The sequence below is a fragment of the Phyllostomus hastatus genome, unplaced genomic scaffold (assembly GCF_019186645.2).
Source record: "Phyllostomus hastatus isolate PE091 unplaced genomic scaffold, TTU_PhHast_1.1 phas_scaffold_46, whole genome shotgun sequence".
NCBI classification, from domain to species: Eukaryota; Metazoa; Chordata; class Mammalia; order Chiroptera; family Phyllostomidae; genus Phyllostomus; species Phyllostomus hastatus.
In genome coordinates, this window is record NW_025334032.1 from 29,228,620 (window position 1) to 29,252,168 (window position 23,549).

The window sequence follows — 23,549 nt, forward strand, 5'->3', positions numbered from 1 at the left end:
ATTTTTACTTTTTAAATGTACCTACCAGAAAATTTAAAACTGCATATGTGGCTCCCACTGCATTTCTTTTTGCAGAGTGCTGCTCTGGAACACCCACCCACTCAGGTTTCCCTGTGCTCAAGCCAACTAACACTCTACCTTGTACAAAATTCATTTTCTTCTGTGGGTATTCAAATATTAGGTAAACAAACTATACATCCTTAGTTTCACCAAACTACAAATGTAAAATTTAGAAACCGATTTTTGGGGGTACATCCACACAATCTTGTCCTACCACATCATCATTGGCTAACTGAATTTTTTTCTTTATATCATTCAAAGTATTTTAATACACGGGGGACTTCATGTATCTGAAAAAAGTTGTCTTACAATCATTTGAAAATATCCTTATTCAAGTGCTTTTTACATTGTCCTCCTTTTTATTTATTCATTTATTTATTTTTTAATTACTTTATTGTTGTTCAATTACAGTTGTCTGCATTTTCTCCCCACACCCCTCCCCGACCTGGCTAAATGAATTATTTTGAAATGAAAAGTAAGATATTTTATTCCAATTGAGACAATTTATTTCTAAAATTAGAATACCTTCCTTTCATAAAATTATGATGTATAAACATTTGTCTTTGGTATTAAACCACTATTAGTGACTTAATAAATGTACAGCTGTTATACTGTAATTAGAATATAATTTTCAGATATAATTAGAAAATTCATATATTTACTTACACATTTCTATAAGTGCTCTTTATATTTTTGTCTTAAAGTCATCCCATAATATACATATGCAAATAAAGTGGCATCTAACTTTACAGATGCACATTATTCTGCATCTGTAGGTTAGGTGCTGAAACCAGCTATTGGAGAGTAAAATAAGCAGCCCAGGCCCCACTAGAGCACTCTGCTTCAGAAGAGATCACGTCACCCCTACTTCTGTGGCAGGTCCCTTGGAAGCCACCCCTAATTTCCCAGGCACACGCACATAAATAGGAGAAGGAAATTATTCAAAATATTATCCAGATACCTCATTAAATATCTTGCTTCATGTATTATTAAGCATAGTTAGAATTTCAATTCCGTAAAAGAAGCTTAAAATTACATAGACATGATAAAACTAAAAAAATAAAAAGGTACGGAATTCCTTTAGCTATTAAGTTTACCAGGACAAAAATCTACTTAGCAAATTAGATATAATTTATCAATGCAAATACTCTATTTTTAGGTTTAACATTATGCCATAATAAAATATAGAAAATTATAAATTCAGTATTGTGTGGAATTTAAGTGCCAATCAAACTTGTTCATTAAAACACCAAATTATGGAATATGACTGCAGTTTAAAAAAAAAGATAAAAATAACATCTCTGAAACATTAATACACTATGTATATCTTCATTTCTTATTATAATTTATAGCACATTTCTCCAATAAAAGAATAGCTTTTTAACGAGGCAAAACAAGAATTCAAAAGTGCAATTTCACATCGATAAATGATATCTTACAGGCTGTAAGTGTGTGTACAATCGAATAAAATAAAACCTGCAGCTCATGGTTCTTGCAGTCATACCTTGTCTCAACTTTGGCTCTAGAAGCAAATGACAACAATGCGCTTTTTCACATTATATGTACAACATGCATACAGTATATTGACAGAAAGTGAAAAAGTGTTTAAAAATATTCTACATTGTTTGTGGAATTTCAATTTAATATTTATCTCTGAATGGAAATTTATTTGCAGGAAGTACACAGTGGTAAACACAAACGTTTTAGCTAATGTTTTAGTCACTAGTGATTACACACACTTTTCTCATCTACCTGGTATTTGTTGAATCAGGCTGTGCAATTATAAATAGAGAAGTTATCATGTTCATATAGTTTGCTTGATTTTAATATATCTTAATTTGAAAAGTTGTAACATAAGAAATTGAAATTTCTAAACTCAGAATGTAGAGCATACTAGATACAGTAGAGAATATTTAAAGATATTAGATATATGAAGACAGTAAACCGAATATAATTTAGTACACTTATTTTACTCATCACTTAGAGGTCTATAAACCCAAATCCTCTATCTGGATTAGAAGCTGCATATTTCTTTGTTTTAAACAGTTGGCAGCACAACCTCAACACGGCAGAGTAAGAAGAAATATTGCTGTCATTAACTCTGACGTGATATTAAAACAAGGTGCAACTCCCCAGGCCTTGGGTTCCTATCTCTGAAATAGGGCGGGAGAAGGAAAATGAAAATGTAATGGTTTCCTTTCCAAATCAAAAATCCTGTAACTTTACCACGATATGATTTAGAAAGCAATTAGCAGCATCTTGATTCTTCACCATAGCCCAATAAAATAGATGCTGTCAGTACTTGGCCAAATAATAGAATCTTAAATCTTCCTCTACCATTTTCCCCCGCCAATAATGAACTGAAATGAGAACATCTATTTCGTCATTCAAAAGTATTTGCCCGAGATTTCTTCAATACTTGATTAAAAAAACCTGATATAATTATAACCTGCCTGAATGATTGAAGTTGTTTGTATAAAACAGTTTTGAAACCCCTCTTCTGGTATACTTATTTATTAATTTCGTATTTTCTGAATTAGCTTCTAGAGAGACTAGTATAATAATCATAAAAGGTATATTTAAGGAGGCATCGGATCTAACCGTCTGCCTCTTCCCCATCGCGCTCACCACTGCTGCCCCCACCACCCCCACCCCCACGCACGAAGCACGGCTGTCCCTGGTTATGGGTGGGAACTGGTCCCAGGGCCCTGTGCTCGGGTCCCTTATATACAATGGTGTAGAATCTCCACATAACCTACACATGTCCTCCCCTATACTTTACATCGTCTCTAGATTATTTATAATACTAACAATGTAAGTGCTCTATAGTCTTATACTGTATTGGTTAGGGATCAACTTTTCTGGAATTTTTCTTCAAGTATTTTCAACCTCCAGTTAGCTGAATCCACGGATGTAAACCCACAGATCCAGAGGGCAATGCACTTACCGAGTGCCAGAGCATTCTGTGCAGTATCTAATTATGTCTCCCAATTCTGTATCTAAGGTATACATCTCTCCCTGTTTTAGAGAAGAAGAAACTGAGGTTTAGGGAGACTGGGTAGTGTGCCCAAGTAACACAGCTCTGAAATGGTACAGCCAAGGCCTGAAATGGATCAGCCGTTACCAGAACCTTTGCTCTTACTAGTGAGGCTAACACCACCTATCAGTCTTCAGGATATAAGGAAGGCACTTTATGGCCATACCACTCTGAACGTGCCAGATCTCTCCTAATCTCGGAAGCTGAGCGGGCTGGGGCCTGGTCAGTACTTGGATGGGAGGACTTAAGGAAGCAGCTAAAGGACAGCAAACACGATTGTCAATAGGAACAAGCTGCCTCTGTCGGAAACTACTGCCTACCATTCGCCAGCTCATCCAAGATACACATTTCTCCGAGTCCTGAGAGACAATATGTACGAAGGTAAAAAGTTCCAGGGGATTACAATCAAGAAGGCACCTGAAGCTTTGACTATTTCAGTTTACACTGGAGAAAGAGGAGCATTATACAATCACAACTGTAATCCTACAAACAGATTCCTGTTTTCCTTCCTCTGCCTTAATTTCTAGTAAAATGGCTGCTAAAACCAGAAAGACTAGAATGTGACCAGGACAGCTGGCTAGCTTGCTCTTAAGGTGTTTCACAGCTAAATTGCCTTGAATTTCTTTTATCACAGTCCAAGACTGGGCCCTTTAATTTTCAGATTCAGAAATCTAATTTAACCTCAATAGATCCATATTAACCAGGTTCACAAAATGCCAATTTGTTCATTTACAATTATGAATGCGCAATTTTCACAAAGATAAGTACCCACTACTGCAAAATTTCCCTGCAAACAGATCTACATGAAAAATCAAATGATGACCTGAGAGCTAAGAAGTGACAGAGAAGCAGAATTTAAGATGGTTCTTCAAACAGTATCTTGACAAAAGTTATCAATAGGCCCTTAATATACTTGACATCCCATTAGCCAGGATTAGAAACTGCGTATTTCTTTCTTCAAACAGCTGGCAGCACAACTCCAGCATAGTGGGGTAAGGAGAGAAACTTGCGTCCCTGGAATTAACTGAGACGACCACTGCCCAGGCTTGCCTGTGTCTCCAGTTCCTGCGCCTCCATGGCTGACCTACGGGAGGGGTGGAGGTGTTTGTTCTTTCTGAGACCTTCAGTCAAGTCTTGCTCAAGCCTAGAATTCACAATGCCTTTTAAGGTGACTTGGATAGCTTTGTTCTGATCAATTAAGTATAGTATTGATTGTGCTTTTAAAGGGTGATCTCATTCCTCTTATTTCCAAGTGTTTGGAGGCAATCATACAGTTAGTTATTCCTAAGTGGGAAAGAATTTGAGATAATAAAAAATTAATGATTTGCACTGTAGCTTTAGAGATTAGCCTTCTTGTATGTGTACTGCTCAGTCCTAATAGTCTGAATATATTTATCACATTTATTGAATTATTAACACACTGGTTTGTATTTATATATTTAGGAGGAAAAATGCTCTAGTGAACCTTGTCTTTATTTCTGTAAAAAATGGTCCATAATTTAGCCCTGGCCAGGTAGCCCAATTGGTTGGAGCACCATCCCGGTCTGCCAGGGTGACACGTTCGGTCCCTGCTCGGGGCACATGCAAGAGGCAACCAGTGAGTGCACAGGTGGCGGGCACAGATGGTGGATGTTTCTCTTGAGTTCTCTCCCTTCCCCTTCCCCCACCCCTCTCTCATCAATACATTCAAACGATGGAGCATAATTTTTAAATAAGCATATTAAAAATTTTCTGCAGGGCAAGCCACGTGAGCACAGGTGAGGTTCTGTGGCCAAGTCAGAAGAGGAAACCCTCCTCCACGGGTCTAGAGAACTTGGTCCATGCCTTCGAGGTCACAGTGACGGACATCACTGACTACAGAGATGAGAAAGGCTAGACTAGTGAAACCAGGGACGAGGAATCAGAAAGATTTAGGGAAAAACTAGGAGTCAGTCAGTTTGGGGGAATGAATATAGAGAAGTGATGAGGCAGAAATTAAAAAAGAAAGAAAGGGCTGGAATGGGAATAAAAGGAAAACTGTACTTGAACAATGATTAAAATAAAATAAAAAAAAAGAAAAAAGAAAGAAAGTGTATTCTTTCAGGATGGATACGTAAATTGTAATCTGAAGCTGAAAAGAAAAACAAGAATTTCTAAGGCTGACTTTCCCCTGAGTGCTAATGGGAAGAAAGATTGAAACAATAAAAAGCCTTATAAAAGTAAAGTTTTCATAGTAGCGTAAAGGGTTGATGTTGTTAAACTAAAAAACATGAGTGGATTGCCTGATTATTTCATCTGGATCCCATGATTATCACCTGAGTTGATGGGGGGGTTTCGAATGACATCAGTAATAATCTTCTGAACCTCTGGAGTCAGGCCCGCTCGCTCCACATCGACGGGGTAGCCAGCTTTCACCGCCTGGGATAAGTGTATGCCAACTGCTGTGAGAGGCAGAATCCTGTTCTCAGCCACACTCTTCTACAGAAAGAGCAGCAAAACAACCAGTGAGTCCTTCCGAGTTTCCACTGCACAGTATGAAAATAAAATGTCCAAAACATTCAGACAATAAATGTTCAATAAACAATGTGCCAATAAATGACCAATAAACAATGTGCTAATAAACCTTCACAGAAAAATTTCATTTCAATAAACAATTTCTTTAAAACTACCTACATAATAGAACTCCACAGATTCTACTTTTTAAAATTATTATATTGAATAAAACCAAATCATCCAGCATTAGCTAAGAAGTCAATCCTCCTCTCCTTGCAATTATTCACTTGAGAAACCCATCAGTGGCAGAGAGCAGTCATTCTGTGTTAAATCTAAAAGCTGCCACAACCTTTGAAAATAGAGTAAAACTGCAATCCAATATTCTATATATTTGATGTAATACACAGTGCTTTAGTTTCATGAATATCCAAGAAGACAAATCCTATAGTGTTCAGTAATAACACAGGCCCCAGATGCATTGTATAAAAGGTTCTGGAGAAGACTTTAATAGGCATTTTAAATTGGCTTTATTCATAAAGTAAAACAACCCACAGTTAAACAAAGGCTGTCATTATGTGCCTGGCATTGAATGAAACATCAATTTAGGACAATGTTACGTATTTCTGTAGCTTTTAAACAAATGTGGCTCTAAATCTATTTAAGATATATATTAGATAAAACATTCTTTTAAACACTCCAAGAGTTTAGTGATGCAGCTCTAAATTATTTCGTAATACTCTCTTTTGAAAACCCTGAAAACCTGAATGTGGGTGATATTTGTGTAGATGATGACACTTGCACGGAACAGGGCCATTAGAGCCACGTTTCCTCCCCTCGCCGGCGGGCTTTAGGTTGCTCTCACCGGAGGCCCACCCTTCCCACCAGACAGCGTGCACCATGTGTGCACTACCATCGGTTATTCGACACCAGGCATCAGATTACCTAAAACTAATTGTAGGACTGCTCCTGATTAATTAGTCCCAGGCAGTTTAGTTTTGTGGTTAACTGGCAAGACCGTCTCAGACTCCTGGGAGCTAGAGATAATTACACCAGGATATCACACAATAATATACAACCAAGTAATAGCAAAAGAGATAAATGAAGATATACTAGTGTTCACATTTTTAACCATGAACATGTAATATGACACATAAAACCTCACAGCATGGCTGAGTACCAGCATGCACTTCACTCAGAAAGTCTGAGGGCTACACCAAATTTTCCTAGAAAGTATATTCAGCTATACCACACATACATGGTAACATTATGCATATAACAGCATATTTAACATGTACATTTAAGTTACTATTTAAGAGGCAGAACTTAAATTTTTATTTATCATGTAATTTGCTTCAAAAACAGTACAATGGAATTATCTGGTTTCTTATGTAATGGTTTTTATACTTTTAATTAAGGAATTTGACTATCTATGAACTATTTATCCTAAGCCGGATTTATCCTTATTTACATTGGACCTTCACCAGGATAAAAAGTGTGTAATGTGGCCTGGTGGATGAAGACACGAAACAGGAAAACCGGGCGCTGGACCATACAGCCTATTCTAAATCAATGTATTGTCAAGAGGAATTCAAGTTAGTTGAACTGGAGCCACATTGTCTCCAGTCCCCTAAAACAGACTCTCCATTGTGTACGAGGTGGGACAAGAGTAGGTTTACAGTTGTCTGTATGGAAAATAATATAATAGTTAGTAAGTAATAATGGAAGGATATGTGTTCCGTGTACTCACAACTGTAAACCTACTTTGGCTCCACCCTGTGTATTACAAAAAATACTCAACAGCCTAAGGATTCATGCCAGAACAGTGAAGAAACATTAAATATGGCTGTTTTTCACAATGACCAGTTGGTTTTCAGGGAGCATCAGGCATGGTTAAGAACACAGACCAGCGCTAGGAGATGCGGAGTGAAAAGAAGTCTGCTGAGTACACGAGCAGGCGTACCTATGAGCACACATACACATTTCTGTGCTTGCTCTTCACCCTGTTCTGCATCTTCCTTTTTAAAAAAATTTAATGTGTCTTGTAGATTATTTCTTATCTATCTATATATACACTAATAGATTTTAAACTATTAATCCAATTTTTTAAAAAATAGTCTTAAAGTGTGGCTGCTCTAATATCCCTAAGCTATAAGGGATACCAGGACCTTTGATATAACCTCTATAAGATAATCATGGTCAAATTATACTTGTTCTTTTTATCTTTTTACTTAATCGACAGAGGTAGGCTTAGCAGAAAAAGAAAATGATATTCTGTTCTAAAATTAAATATAAAACGAAAAATACTGTAGAATTAGAAGAAATTTACCCTGAATCTCAACTTTAGCAATTGAAAAGCTGATCAAACATATATTTGGGTAAATTTAAAACTCCCCTCCAACACGAGAGCAACACTCACCAAGGGCATCTGCCTGTCCTGGAACAAGGAGTAAGTGATGGCAGCGGACGGCGAAAGCAAGCATTCTTGGCTTTTTGCCCCCGGATTTTTCTTCGGCTCCTCTGGAGGTTTTGTGCTTGAGAAGAGGTCTGTCTGCAAAAGTTCACATGGAGCACAAATGGTGAATAATAATAATATCAGTATAATGACGGAAAGATATCTATCTCTGGGACCAGTAGGCACCAGGGCAAAAAAACAACACAAATAAAACCTCTATGGAACAGTAAAAAATTCCCTTTTTTTAAGGAGTTCAAAAAGGGTTTTGGTGGGGGTTTTTTTAACATGTTGATTTAAAAAGGTAAAATAAGGCTAGAGGAAATAAGTTTTTAGTGCAATATTTGTAATAATAAACATGGTTGTAGAATTATAAATTCGTAGTCTTCCCTTTAGTCAATAAGAGGGAATAAAAAATGAACTATAATGTGGACCATTCTTTCTTTAAATAGCAAGCCCCCTAACCCCCTGGAAGTGAATATTAAATGAATAAATAAAAATAATTAATATTCAAACTTAGACAATATAACCACAAATTCTGCTAATGTATCTTAAGGGAAAATGTCATAACTACATACATATGGTTAAAAACATCCATATAAATGCCAGTTCTTGAAGCATTACGTAAACCCTTAAATATGATTCATTAAGACATTTAAAAGAAAAAAGGGAGAAGGGATTAAAAAAGAAGATCAATAAAGAAAAACCAGAATTACTTTAAAGTCTGAAAGAAAGGTAAAGGTCGAGTGACAGTTATGACAGAATTATACGATGTAGGGTTCACATAAATATACGAAGTTTCCCTCCAAAATGCCAACTTTACCTCCCAAAATGTAACAACCAACACTAGATTAAAAGATTAAATCCCACGGAACTTGGCTCACTGCATCCGACACCAGCCCACGCTTCCCTGAACGGAGAGGGCGTCTCAGACCAGCTCCCGGGACCTGGGCAGCTGCCGCCCAGCGAGCAACACAGACGCCACCACGAGGCCTACAGGCTCCAGGCTGTTTCTGGGCACCCCAGACTTTCAAAGAGGAACATTTTTTATTAAATGAGAATAAAGTGTTTCCATCTGAGACTTTAACACAGTCACATTTGGCCTTCCACTTCTGGGAATGCCTAAAATCAAACTCCATCAGCCAGACCTCAGGATGACAGTGCAGCCTACACTGGCAGACAGTGATGGAACACCCTAGACCGAGGTCTCAGCATGCGACCACCGGGGGTCACACTGGCAAGGACACAAAGATTCAGGATTTATGGGGCAAAATCATGAAATCACCTGTAAAGGTGTGACTAAAGGGTTTAGGAACATCAAAACACTTGGCAAATTAATATGAGAGCAGTGATCTCAAGAAGGTAGGGCTAGAATGTGATACTAATAAGCAAAAAAGTCTAATCGAATCATACTCTATGTAAATAAAAGACAATGTGAATGGAGAACAATCAATTGTGGAAACATATATTAAAAAATAGGAAAGGCAGAGAAAAACAAAAGTAGGTTAATGTCCAACCAAGCGCTGTTCAGATGAGAAGTCTTGGCTAACTAGGTTTGAATATTAGTTTCTGTGGCAAGAATTGCAGTACGTGAGAATGCCTCAATCTGCCTTTGCCGCTGAGAGACTATTTAAGACACGCCCAGCCCTGGTCAGTGTGGCTCAGCTGGTTGGGGCCTTGTCCCATACACCAAAGGGTTGGGGATTCGATTCCCAGTGAGGGCACATCCCTAGGTTGTAGGTTTGATACCTGCTCAGGGTGTGTACAGGAGACATACCACTCAATCAATATTTCTATCTCACATCGATGTTTTCCTCTCTCTCTCAAATCAATAAACATACTTTTAAAATTAAAAAAAAAAAAAACACTCTCTGAGTTTCCCTTGTTACATTCCAGGTTCACTGAACAATGTTCATCCAGCCTGGAGAAGCCGCCTCCCCATCCACCTTCTTCTATAGAAGAGAACATGCTGGTTGGCTCAAGTGAAACTTTCCGGTTGTATTCCCACTACAAATTAATGAATTTGCATTCTAATATATACACTTTTATTTATATACACACACATATACATAAAACTGTGTTCACAGAGAAAGATAATGCAAATCTACTCCCTAAGGCACAACTGTTCTTTGGCCAGACAGAGGAGACCTTCAACGTGGCAATGATGAGGACGGAAGCCGTGGCCGAGACCACAGCAAGTGCTCCAGTGTGGGCAGCCAGCTGGGCTTCCCCGGAAAACGCGCATTCTGTCTTGATGCATGTTTTCTAAAAACGGCAATTCACAGTTATGCTAAAGTTTTAAAACAGAAACAGATATGTAACACCTGGCTATGCTTTATTTAGGTGTACTACATATTCAGAACACCAAATTCCCACCCCTAGTGTTGTTTGATTGGAATTACCTTCTAAGTTAATGTGAAAATAGAGCCCTGATTCTTCTGAAATATGCAAAGCAAAATGCCAAAAGTTTTTTTTTTTTATTTGGGTCAGATAACTTAAATTCTAAAATTAGGTATCAAGCCCTGGCTGGTGTGGCTCAGTGGCTTGAGCGACAACCTGCAAACCAAAGGGTCACCAGTTTAACTCCCAGTCAGGGCCCATGCCTGGGTTACATGCCAGGTCCCCAGCTGGGGGCGTGCAAGAGGCAACTGGTTGATGTATCTCTCACACATCAATGTCTCTCTCCCTTTCGTTTCCCCTCCCTTGCCATCGCTCTAAAATTAAATAAATAAAATCTTTTTAAAAAATTAGGCATCGTATATTTAATGATGTCATACAGATGAAATGTTAAACAGAAATATTTCTATTTTTACTTTGTTTACAGATAAAGAAATTGAGCTTATAAAAAAAAAAGAAATATTTCTATTTTTCACCAAGGAGTACACCAATATTCAACTAATAAAATTTTTAATTAAAATTCCTAAATCATAGGATATGGATAAAAAATTAAATTTCTTTCCCAAATAAAAGCACATGAATATTCTTTCTCATATATCTATATGTAATATAATGAACCACAGGTAAATAACCTATCAAAACAATACCAATATTATTCATCAAGGGATTAGTAGGCTCTTCTTCTTTAACTTTGTAAGTCAGTCTTTTACAGGTTTCATTATGACTACAGTATGCTGTTTCTACCTACTCCTTATGTATAGTTAAAAAAATAGCTGTCTATATCTTTTTATGCTTTTTAAGTATAAACTATGCTTAACTGTCAACTACGAATTCATCTCTGGAGAGGCTGGACATTTTAAAAGCGTCATAATTCTCACCAGAGGGGGAAGGGATGGGGAGGTAGAAGAGGGCTACGAGGGAGTAAATGGTGACGGAAGGAGACTCAACTCGGGGTGGTGAACGCACAGTACAGTGTACAGATCATGTATTACAGAAATGCACACCTGAGACATATAATTTTATTAACCAATATCACCACAATAAATTCAATAAAAAATAAATAAAATAAAAATAAAAACATTATAGCTCTCATAAAATGTATTTCTACAAAATGATTTTAACTTATTTTTCCAAAATAGCTATCTTAATGGGTTTAATATCCATGTCCTCATATTTGTAATTTTTGATTTGTACCATGACAGTATTTTTTTGCTTCAAAATTTTAACATATTAAGAGCTTAATGAAAGTGGTGAATACCAAAGCTGGCTTAAACACTAAGGTGTATTAATTTATTCCTTTAGGAAATGGTTTCAATTTATAAAAGAGTCCAGGCATAATTCTTAACCACCAGAAATTAAGTCATTTTCTCTATCCAGCAGGTTCAAAAGAGTTTCATACCTATCCTCTGAAGCATTGACTTTTTCTGTCCTACTTCAGTTTACCCTTCTGAAGAGGGTTTGGGGGCGGGGGGTCTTTCATTATTAAATAAAACCACTAAATCAAGAAAGAAGTTCCTACTGTCAAGTGTCCAAAGAAAGAAAAATTATTCAATTACCACTGGCATGGTGTTCTTTATCAAATTGTTAAAAATTATCATTTCATTTTCAAAATATCCAATATGACATATATGAAATTTGCACACGATACCTTATATGAGTATAAAAAAATTTAAAGTTGTCAGTGATATTCTGTATTAACACAGGGACATGTTACATACAAAAAGCAGAGTTTTCTACTTAGAGTTAGAAAATGATCTCTAAGATGGGATCTGCTCGCCTGTGCTGGAGTCTGCAAGTGGAGTTTGAAGAAAGAAACCCAAACAATCCGGTGGAAACGTCATATGCGGTGGAGCAAGAAGAAACATAAGGATCCAAAGATGAAGAAAAAAATACCATGAAACGTACTAATATCAAAGACAGCATAACTAGAAGGGAAGGGTAAGTTGATGGTAAAATACTTTATCTACCAACAATACAATACTTAAATTTCAAAACAAAAACCTCCCAACAAAATAGAAAGACATAAATAGCTTGGACAACTACTTCAGTAGCATCATAAAAATTAGGTAACTAACATGTTCATATTAACGGATTTACTTTAGAAATGGTCTGAATTCATTTTTTAAGTACCTGGTGTGGAAATGAAAACAAAGGGAGAAAATGTTGTTTTTGAAGGTCGATTTTCAAATTGTCAAAAATATTTATTCTTTCAGAACCCCTGTACACCACAGCATTTTACCTGAACACTCTTTATCTGACAGAAACGTTTGATGACTTCCAACAGAGGGGCCAGCATCGTGGCTTTGCCTTCAGAAACACCCTCGATCCTTTTCACGTTTCCATCTGTCGTCGGTCTGCCGTTAAAAAGAAACTGAAAGTCAGTAAGTCACCGAAACACTACCACTCCAGCAACAGAGCTGATCCTTAGCTGTTGTGGTGATTTATGAATGAAAACATCACCATCACCCAAAAACACAGTGCTCCCTGCTAAACAGGCCATTATCATAGGCAGGCTAATATTCTACTCGATCACTGCTCTTATCATTGTTATTATTTTTATAGCTGTGAAATGAAAAGCTCTGAGGTATTAACTGAGGACAACTAAGAGGCCTACAAACTCAGAAAATCTTGTGTAGTGTTTATAAAGTGTTTACTTGTAACAATAAACCTAACTCAGTATTTCTTATAGTATCCAATATCCAAGAGACTGCATGATGTCTTCTTTCCAAAAATATGCCAACCTAATGATTACTCCTTTTCCTTTAAATATGTTCACTTAATATTACAGTGTGGTCTTTGAACATTTATTTTAATGAAGTAATTATTATACACTATAAGTACTACATAAAATTGAAAAACCTTTACACTAACAAAACATCTCTTGGATGAAATTGAGTGACACAAACTATTTTTTAAATAATTTTTATTTTTCGATTGCAGTTGACATATAACACACTAGTTTTAGTTGTACAACACAGTGATTAGACACTTATATAACCTGCAAAGTGTTCACTCTGATAAACCTAGTGCCCACCTAAAATCATACATAGTTAACACAATCTTATTGGCTCTATTTCCTATGCTATATTTACATCTCCATTACTATTCTATAATAATATTTTTTAAATGCATAAAAGAAAAATAAAATTATCAAGCAACTATTCTTTAGAAATAATTTCTTCTAAATATTTACTGACTACATGGTGTTTATTAGACATTGTGCTAGGTGCTCTGAAAGACACGAAAGATGAGGAACACATTACTGTTTTCCACAGAGTTTAAAATCTATACAATATGACATATGTGTGCCACTAATGGCAAAAAATAAACACAGCATTGTGTGATAAGGGCCATAGGAGCACCTTTCAAAATTTTAAACGTTTTTAAAAAAAAGTTATTGTATTTTTTCAATTGCCATTTGTCACCCTTTAGACCCTCTTCTGCCTCTGCCCACTCTCCTCCCCATCCCTGCAATCACCACACCATCAAATTTGTCTTTAGAAGTCCTTTATGAATTCCAGAGAGAGGAATCACTCTGCTAATACAAACTCAGAAGACCTGACAGGGAAAATAATAACAAAGCCAGATTTTGAAGAATTTCCTACTAGGAGTTGGGGAATCAAAGAAACTACAAGGCAGAAGCAATAATTTAAATAAGTATATGGAACTGAAAAGGAGTCTTCAACAAATGGTATAAAATCCAAGTAAGACAAACCATTTGAAATTCTGTGACTCAGAAGGAAAAGTAGGTTTAAGTCTATAAATGGAGGGCCTTGAATTGTAAGCCAAAGAAATTAACATAGTGGGAAACTAGTTAAGCAGAAGTATGACATGAAAAAGACTAATCCGGTAGTCATATATCGGATGAAACAAAGTGGTGGAAAAAGTGACTAGTTAAATGGCTTTTGCGATAGTCCAAGGATGAAGTCTGAATGAGGGAGGAAGGCAGAGACAGATACACAAGAAACATTTAAATAAAAAAGTCTAAACACTATTTAAAAAGAGTAAGAAGGGAACGTACTGATAGGTTAGAGAAGTGACAATGATACCAGAGGTTTAAACATGCATGACTGGAACATCACAGTACGACTAACAAAAACAAGGAATTCAGAAAGAAAGGTCTTAGTATTTGCAGGAAATCTGCATATGGAGTGTGGTGGACTATGACCGATTTTTTTATGCATTGGATCTGGTGCTGAAGACAGTGGGTTTTTACTCAGAAATATGGGACTAAAGACCAGAGAAGAGATCGCTGGGAGCAGCATGGAAGGTTTGGAAGCCACCCGCAGATATGACAGGTGTCCTATCCAACAGATGGGACAGTTGGAGCCATAGTTATTATCACTTAAGATATGGTTTATAAGTCTATTATGTTAGAAGAAAATTATGTTAGAACATAAACAAATAGATAATTTACCTCATTTTGGCCATATCTGCCAGTATCTTATTTGTTGCCAGAATAGCGGGAGGAATGTTCAATTTATGGGCATGTTTCTGCCTAGCTTCTATCAATTTGCGATATAGCACAGTCTGAAAAAAAAAAGAAACAACTCAATATTTTTAGAAATGAACTTAGAGAAATCCAGTCCTTCATGTCTAGAGATTCAGCTATTACATTTTTCCTTAGAGTGAAAAATAAACTGAACTCCATCTCAGACTCTTCACTGAAGGACAATTTTAAAAATACTGGCAACAGAATTTTAAGCAAGCGTAGACTCATAAGTGTCCCTCAAAAACTACCGCCTTTTTACAAAAGTCATACCTGAGTCTCCTGCTCCTCAGCTGAAATAACAGGTTCTGAAGACTTGTAAGATTTTCCTGGTGACTGTACCAAGACGCTGAAATATTTAAAAGAAAATAAATGATAAAAAATTTTCTTTCTGCAAGTTCATTTTTTATTTCACCCCAGAATGGGAATAGCACAAGAGTGACAGTCTTTTCAAGCCTTATACTAACAGTTATTCTTCCCAATACCAGCAAGGCAACTGTTACTTTTAGGACAGCCAAGATTTTAAACATTTTGAGTCAAACACATTCATTACAATGGTAAGCTAAAATTACAACTGAGTTCCTCAAAAATTGGTATACTTAAGAACAGCATTTGCCCCATCCTCCTCCTCGACCAAATTCTTTGAAAGAAAATACTCCAACTTACACCATACACAAAAATAAAATCAAGATGGATAAGAGACTTAAAATATAAGTTGCAACAGCACAAAAGTCCTAGAGGAGAACACAGGCAGGAAAATTTCAGATATTCCATGTAGCAATATTTTCACTGATATGTCCCCTAGAGCAAGGGACATAAAGGAAAGAATAAATAAATGGGACTACACCAAATTAAAAAGCTTCTGCATGGCTGAAGAAAATATCAGCAAAATGAAAAAGTAATCAGCCATATGGAAAAATATATTTGCCAATGATACCCTGGACAAGGGTTTGATCTCCAAAATATACAAAGAACTCACATGACTCCACTCCAGGAAGACAAACAACCCAACTAAAAAATGGGCAAAGGACTTGAACACACACTTCTGCAAGGAGGACATACAGAGGGCCTAGAGACATATGAAAAGATGCTCAGCATCACTAGCCATAAGAGATGCAAATTAAAACCACAATGAGATACCACTTCACACCGGTGAAAATGGCCATCACAACCAAATCAACAAACAAGTGCTGGCGAGGTTGTGGAGAAAAGGGAACTCTAGTACATTGTTGGTAGGAATGCAGACTGATGCAGCCACTGTGGAAAACAATATGGAATTCCCTCAGAAAACTAAAAATGGAACTGCCTTTTGACCCAGTGATTCCACTGCTGGGATTATATCCTAATTATGCCAAAACACCAATCCAAAAGAACCTATGCACCCCATTGTTCATAGCAGCACAATTTACAATAGCCAAGTGCTGGAAACAGCCTAAGTGCCCATCAGTAAATGAGTAGATCCAAAAACTGTGGTGCATTTACACAATGGAGTACTACACAACATAAAGAAAGAAGGAATTCCTACCCTTTGCAACAGCATAGAAGGAACTGGAGAGCAGTATGCTGAGTGAAATAAGCCAGTGGTGAAAGACAAATACCATATGATCTCATCTATAAGTGGAACCTAATCAACAGAGCAAACAAGCAAGCAAAATAGAACCAGAGACATTAAAACAAGGAACAAACTGACAGTAACCAGAAGGAAGGGAGGAGGGGGATAGTAGGCAAAGAAGGGGAAGGGTCATCAAGGTACATGTATAGAAGACATTTGGACAAAGACAACATAGGCAGGAGTGGTGGTCTCCTAGGAAAGTACTCCTATAGATAGGAGTACTACCTATACAGAAGATAATATTTTTTTAGCAAAGAAGAATATAATCTATGATTCTTTGCTGTGATACCATTAATTTTTAGTTAGTGGGGAACATCATCATGAGATTAAACAAATTATTCACAATATTCTTCAAAATCAAACAAAAATAAGCCAAAGAAGTAATTTTGCTTTTGACTCCTAAAAAGAAGGATAAATAACACCCAATTAACAAACAACATATTAGGAAAGGTACTAGGCCACAAGCTAGATAGAAAACCAATTTCTATAAGCAGCATTTCTCACTGATTAATTATAAAGAGGAAAAGTTTCCTATCACTAAAATTAACTAAAGTTGAACCCAAGGAAAGATAACTCCAGTGCAAAGAATGAGTAATACCAGGTTACTCAAGACAATTATAAATTTGTTTTAAATAATATATTAACCTTCATTTTATCATCTATGGAAATCTTTATACTAATGAACTATTTGAAAATGGTATTTTAAACTATTTCACAAATAAATTTTATCACCATACATAATAGAAAAATTCTGGGTAACATGTCCCCAAAGCAGAAATACATGTGGAAAATGTTAAATAAAATACATTTTGTGTATGAATGCTATTACAAGTACAAAGAAGAAAAGTTCAAAATAACTATAATGAATATAATCAAAGAGGTAAGTGAAGTTACTGTATCCATGAAACAAAAAAAGATTGCTATATATTAAAGAAAGAAGAGAACAAGAAATAGTTCATAAAAACTAAAAATTTGATAACTAAAATGAAAATTTCATTAGATAGGATATGATATAAAGTCAAGGCATTCTCTAAGAAAGTAAACAAACAAAAAGAGTCTGAAAATAGAAGAAAAGAAAAATTAATAAAAGGAACACTAAAAACCAAGCAGAGGAGATTAAAAAACACTATTATTAACATAAAGAAAAATTAAGTTAGTGGTGGCCATAATAACACAGTTTGACTTAGTAGTATATAATAATACTTGAGTAGATATAATGAAGTAAAAACAAATTATAATAATGTGACCCAAACCTGAAGTATAATTATAAAATGAAGGAGGAGAAAGAAGGGAAGGGGATGTGGGAGATAAGCCCCAATCTACCATTATAGAATGTCAACAGAAAATTTCTAAAACTGGTAAGTCAAAAAACAGTAATCTCAGCATGCCACTTAGAAATAGTGGTAATAGCAGAGGAACCAGTTGGGATATTTCAGGGGACTGCTTCTACAAAACAGCACAAACTGGGCTCAGGAAAGGCTGGACTGGTATACTCTGTTACACGTCTTCAGGCATCAACTGACTGTAAAACCATGCACATGTATGATTTTAATGAAAATGCAAATGAATGTTAACATAACAGTTATTAATAGTAAACATCTTTCTTCTGTACACTAAACCCATATATTCAAATTAATTTCTGGACCACTCAAAAGGCACCTTAAACCCAGTGTGTCTATCATGAAACTCAACTGCTCAACTGTACATCCTGCTAGATGCAGGGTATCCAACCTGCAGCCTGCAGGCCGCATGCAGCCCAGGGTGGCTAGGATGAATGGGCCAGGATGAACGGGCCAGGATGAACTCGGCCCAGCACAAAATTGTCAATTGACTTAAAACTTTTTTTTTTGCTCATTAATTTGCGTTAGTGTTGGTGTATTTAACATGTGGCCTGAGACAACTCTTCTTCTTCCAGTGTGGTGCAGAGACGCCAAAAGGTTGGATACCCCTGCTCGAGGATAAGTTTGGGGAGGGGCAGGGTGGGCAGTGGCTATGAATCTGTTATTCCCCACTGAATGCCAGTGCCTAGAACAGTACCTGGCACAAAGAAAACACAGTAGTAAAAACACAGTAAATGTTTAAATGAAGAAATGCCTCAACACATTGAATGAATACCTTGTTCTGTACACTCCTTAAACCTTTTGTTTACATAAAACACAATAATTACATAGTACATATCCAAACAAGACACTGTTCACAGTTATGGTAAATATTTCTGTCAGATCCAAAGTAGTACTGAGCATAGTAGTATAAGTAGTATTTTCTAATGAGCAAATCATGAGACAATGAGTGTTATAGCCCATTAATTTACTTTCATCTAATGTGTGTAAACACAGTCCACCTAATTTGCCTGTAAGTCCAAACAAGTTTTTCAAGTTCTCCATACTAAAACCTTCTGTAATTCTGTACTTTGTCCCCACTTTTACTAAGTCAGTAAGTCATGTACTACACTTGAAAGTACAATACAGGGGTGGACAAAAGTCGGCTCCAGCAGTTTGTGTGGAAAATGATACAGTCAGTAATAAATAACACGAGAACAAGCACTGTGCTCACGCACTCACAGCTGTGAGCCTACCTCTGCCCACCCCTGCAGCGCATCACCTCCATTCTCTACCCACTCCAGTGTACGCCTCTTCATGTTGCCATAGAGTCCTTCTTAAAAATGTGAGTGAGAATATATATTCATACAAATACAATTCATCAGTGTCTAGATGAGAGTATATATTTCATATAAATACAAATAATTAGTATTTAGATGCTAGAGGCTGACAAATACAGATTTGGAAGTCACTCTGCCATTAGTTGTATGCTCTTGAGCAAGTTGGCTAACTTCTTAACCACAGGTATCTTCAACTATAAAATGAAGATAAATAATCTTGATAGTAGCTAAATCATAGGTTGTTGTAAGAATTAAATGAGCTATTACATACAAAATGCTTAGTAATTAGCATAGAGCCTGGTAAACAATAATACCCAGAAGTACTAGCTATTAAATTACTAGCTATTAAATTAATGCTATCATTTTATAGGGCTGCTTGAATAATTACAACACTGGAGGCTTAGGCCTTAACTTCTTTCCACCAGTGAAATAGCCAAACATCTGACAGGCCTTTCTCTTTAAGAAAGAAAGACAAAAAGTCTTGATAAAGTAAGTATAGAAAATAAAAATTTTGAACTGTACCTTTTTGTAGGAATGTTACTTCCAGAAGAAATTTTATCAAATGCTTTGTAGGAATACATCTTCTCCAAGTGAGACTGCTTTTAAACATCAAGAAATCCATTTTTAAAAATTAGAAGTTTCAAAAAACTTTTAAATATGAAGAAAATAAGGTCTCACAACGACAATTTTCCTCTAAAACACAACACCTCACAATGACAATTTTTCCTCTCACTAACCAAGCTCTCATAAAAATTACCTGATAAGTTAACATACAAGATTCTAAAAATAGTTGGAAATGTGACATAATGTCCCATTCCTTCCAAATCTATAAAAAATATATGATCCAAAGTATTCTTTGAGACATACAAGTGCCCAAGTTACAAAAATTATTCAATTACATTCTGGATAACGTTGACAAAGCAGAAAAAGTTCACTGAAAAATTTAATTCTGCAGATTTTCCTATTACCCCAGTTGTTCTAATTAGCTGGAGCCTGCCAGTGGGTAAGTGTTTAATCTGCAATAGTTATCTAAAATCCAAACACAAAGCAAGAATGTGTGTGTGTGTGTACCTTTAATGAGAGCATTTAGAAATCAGTCTTATTTTTCTGTCAACTATTAAGTATCATAATATGTAAAAAACCCTCCAAGCCAAAGGAGCCAGAAAACAGGTTTAAAAGAATCAAACTAAGTTGCTTTCTCAAATACTTCTGTTTCTATTAACCTCAAAAACCATATACTGCACATTTTATTCTATCTATATCACTCCTCTTCACAAAGTTTATGTTGTTGTATATGGCACCTTCTCCTTTCATTGGAGGAGAACTAAAATATATACTAAAATTTAAAAATAGAAGTTACATCAACAGAAAAATGAAATAAGAATCACTTCTTTGATAAAAACAAACCTCCTTCTCTGCAGCTAATTCAATCCGTACTTGACCGGAGAAACGCTGTCCGGTGCCTGAAGACGCAGCGCCGGAACTGGAAAACAATCGGCAAATGTTAGAAGGTAATAAACATCTACTACTCGAGTCATCTCTCTACACTCAGAAAGGCAGGTGAGATTATATTACTTTTAGAACTGAGGACCTGAAAATTGATTTTTTTTTTTTTCAGAAAAAGCTCTGGAAAGAATATTTTAAACTCTTGTTTAAGTTTGAAACTGTTTTAAGTTTTCTGAGTTTAAAAGAAAAGCTGATAATCTACTGCACAACATAGTGATTACAGTCAACAATAGTACATTATGACTTCAAAGTTGCTAAGAGACAAGATCTTAATTTTTCTCAACACAGAAAAGAATTGTGGCTTCTCTGATAGTTATATTGCAATAGATAAACATATCAAACAAACGCATTGTACACTTAAGACACATATACAATGTCATGTCAATTATATCTCAATTTTTTAAAAAAATCTGATGATTGGTAACATGTAAAGGTATTAAAAAGTAGGCAGCAAGTGTATTCCTGTCCCACGTTTTACACATAAGAAGGAAATAAGGTATATGGAGTGATCTTCAACATTGATCTCACTGTTGCTTCTCTCATCAATGGGAGAGCAGCTTTCTAAATATTAATACTATTCTCAACCACTTCCTATCAACCAAGAAAAGTGTTCTATTAGTTATCTTTCTCCCACAGGCCCATAACCCCAAAATGACTAAAAAAGATATGCCAAAACAATATCGTTACCCATTTCACCGTGTGCTGCCTGTAAACTGAATATAATTTGAACATTTAAACAAAAACAACTACAACAACAAAGCTGAAAAATGAACCTGGGTGGAGGAAACGCCCTTGGACACAATTCTTCATTAGCCTGAAGGATAAGTCTCCCAGGAGATTCTGTGCTGGCCTTATGAAGCCAGTTTTTACCCTGTTGAACACAAGGAGAACCTTTTAACGCATAGGGAGAATAATGAAATCAAACAGGAAGACTTCTACTTCGCTTACCTTCTTTGTCAGGGTGCAGATCTTTATGAACTTGCTGCGCCCAGGAACTTCCGCCAGGAACCCCTCGGCCATGAGCTGATGGGACAGAGCCCTCCACCAATTCACCGTCTGATCCTTGCCAGAGCCGAACATTCTGTGAGTGCGGTAATGATCCGGAAGACGCTGCGAAGCCTGAAGTGAGGAATAAAAATCAGTATCTAAAAATGCTGATTTAATCAAAGAGGTTAAATAAAACACAAAAGCTGTTTATTGGTTCTTTGCATTTAACATGAAATTTCAGCTTTCAAAGTCTACAAAATTTTTATCCATCCTACTTGCTCTGAATACTTAAGTTACAAATAAATATGTAATCAAGATAGTGCTTCTTTTGGGTCTTAAAAGCTGTGGCAGGAAACTTCACATATAATTCACAAGCATTTCCCAATGCATAGGTTTGGATATGTTAGGAATGTTTAACCTTTGCTCGTTAGACCTTTTAGGAACTTGCATTATTGTTTGAGAGCCGCGGTCACAATCTACAGCTCCAGACTAGAAGCATGGATGTCAAGGGCAGTGCGACCCAACAGCGAGGAATCCGTGAGTGCAGCACAACAATTCAGTTCCCACTGCGTGGCTGTTCGGGCCGCACTGCCGAGTTTACCGGATCATTTCTGATTCAGCTGCTTTACTCAGACGTTCCAGGAGGAGCAAGTGCATACTAAATAGCTGCTGCTTGTGGGACATTTCATCCTAAGTCAAGAGAGGATTTCAGTGGGAGACTCTTCGCAGCCATCAGGCTCTAGAAATGCAGGGGAAGCTGGTCTGCCACATGCAATTCTCTTGTCCTCTGATGGAGGTGACTCGGCCCACCTTCACGCTCTGTGAAGTACTTTTCTATTCAGTTTGCCCTCTTACTACCTCTTTCATTCATCCCACACATTTAAATACTACTTTCAAACGTATATAGTAGTGTATGAACATACAGCTTTATGGAAAATTGCTCCTTTCTAATGTATCCGCGGCAAATATGGCAGACTGTAATTCAAGGGCCAGTCTAACCTTCATCCAGTGTAACTTCTACCACAGACTCTGGGAAGTTACAAACACTATTTTTCAAGCTCCCTTTCCACTAGGGTCCTGTATAACATTTAAGTTCCACTAATCAGAGGCATTTACAGGGCATCTGTAGGCAGAAAGTGAGGCAGGGCAGCTCCTCCGCTATTTCTGCAGGAGCGTGACTGCAGAGTGGTTAGCTGTTCACAAGACGGTGTTAGCGAAGAATCCAGTGTATCATTACTGGCCTCCTAAGTGTCGAGAAGCATGCATTGCACTGATCCGATCACAGCAGGTTCAGGCAGGGAGGCTCCCAGAGCCAGCGAAAGGAGAGCGTTCCTGACTGCTAGGGCTGCCTATTTCGAGTGTGACCAGGAAAGGGGTTGCACATAATCTCCTAGTAATGCAAATGACTGGCTGTGTTCCTAATTTCTAATCTATAAAATTAACATACCTCCATATCTTACCACTTTTTCACATAAATATTTGAAGATATTTCTGTGGTGAGCTATTTAGACAGCTAAACAAAAGTTCCTGAGGCAACATTTCTACTATTTAATTCCTAACTAAACTTGTACTTTAAAAACAAAATTTTAAGCTCCATCCACAAACACCTGGATTCACTGCATAATCATTTATACTATCTAGAAAATCTTGTGTAAGAAAGGAGAATCATGTTACTGAAATTATACCTGTTACACAGACATACAAATATTATCTCTTTACATAAACTCCAAGAGTCCCTAGTTTAAGATATTTATCGCCTTACAGTTCAAAATTATCTGCAAAGACAGATACTAATTTTGCCTAAATTAGTTAACGTGGCTGACTTCCTTAATTCCCAAAGGAGGTACAATGATAAATGTTAAAGCAATATCCCAGTAGATA

General features: G+C 36.6%; 1 protein-coding gene across 3 annotated transcripts in view; it reads right to left on the reverse strand.

The window, feature by feature from the left end:
• WRN (WRN RecQ like helicase) overlaps window positions 1-23,549 on the reverse strand; it is a 122,648-nt gene that overhangs the window by 10,914 nt on the left and 88,185 nt on the right. For 2 of the 3 annotated variants that reach the window (XM_045821506.1, XM_045821507.1), the window contains 9 exons: window positions 21,630-21,800; window positions 21,455-21,552; window positions 20,583-20,658; window positions 19,698-19,774; window positions 15,178-15,253; window positions 14,833-14,945; window positions 12,655-12,769; window positions 7,986-8,117; window positions 5,392-5,554 (listed from right to left, as the gene is read on the reverse strand). In XM_045821506.1, coding sequence (XP_045677462.1) covers window positions 5,392-5,554; window positions 7,986-8,117; window positions 12,655-12,769; window positions 14,833-14,945; window positions 15,178-15,253; window positions 19,698-19,774; window positions 20,583-20,658; window positions 21,455-21,552; window positions 21,630-21,800 — 1,021 coding nt within the window. The remainder of the gene's footprint in view (window positions 1-5,391; window positions 5,555-7,985; window positions 8,118-12,654; window positions 12,770-14,832; window positions 14,946-15,177; window positions 15,254-19,697; window positions 19,775-20,582; window positions 20,659-21,454; window positions 21,553-21,629; window positions 21,801-23,549) is intronic. The other variant, XM_045821508.1, reaches the window with a different exon arrangement.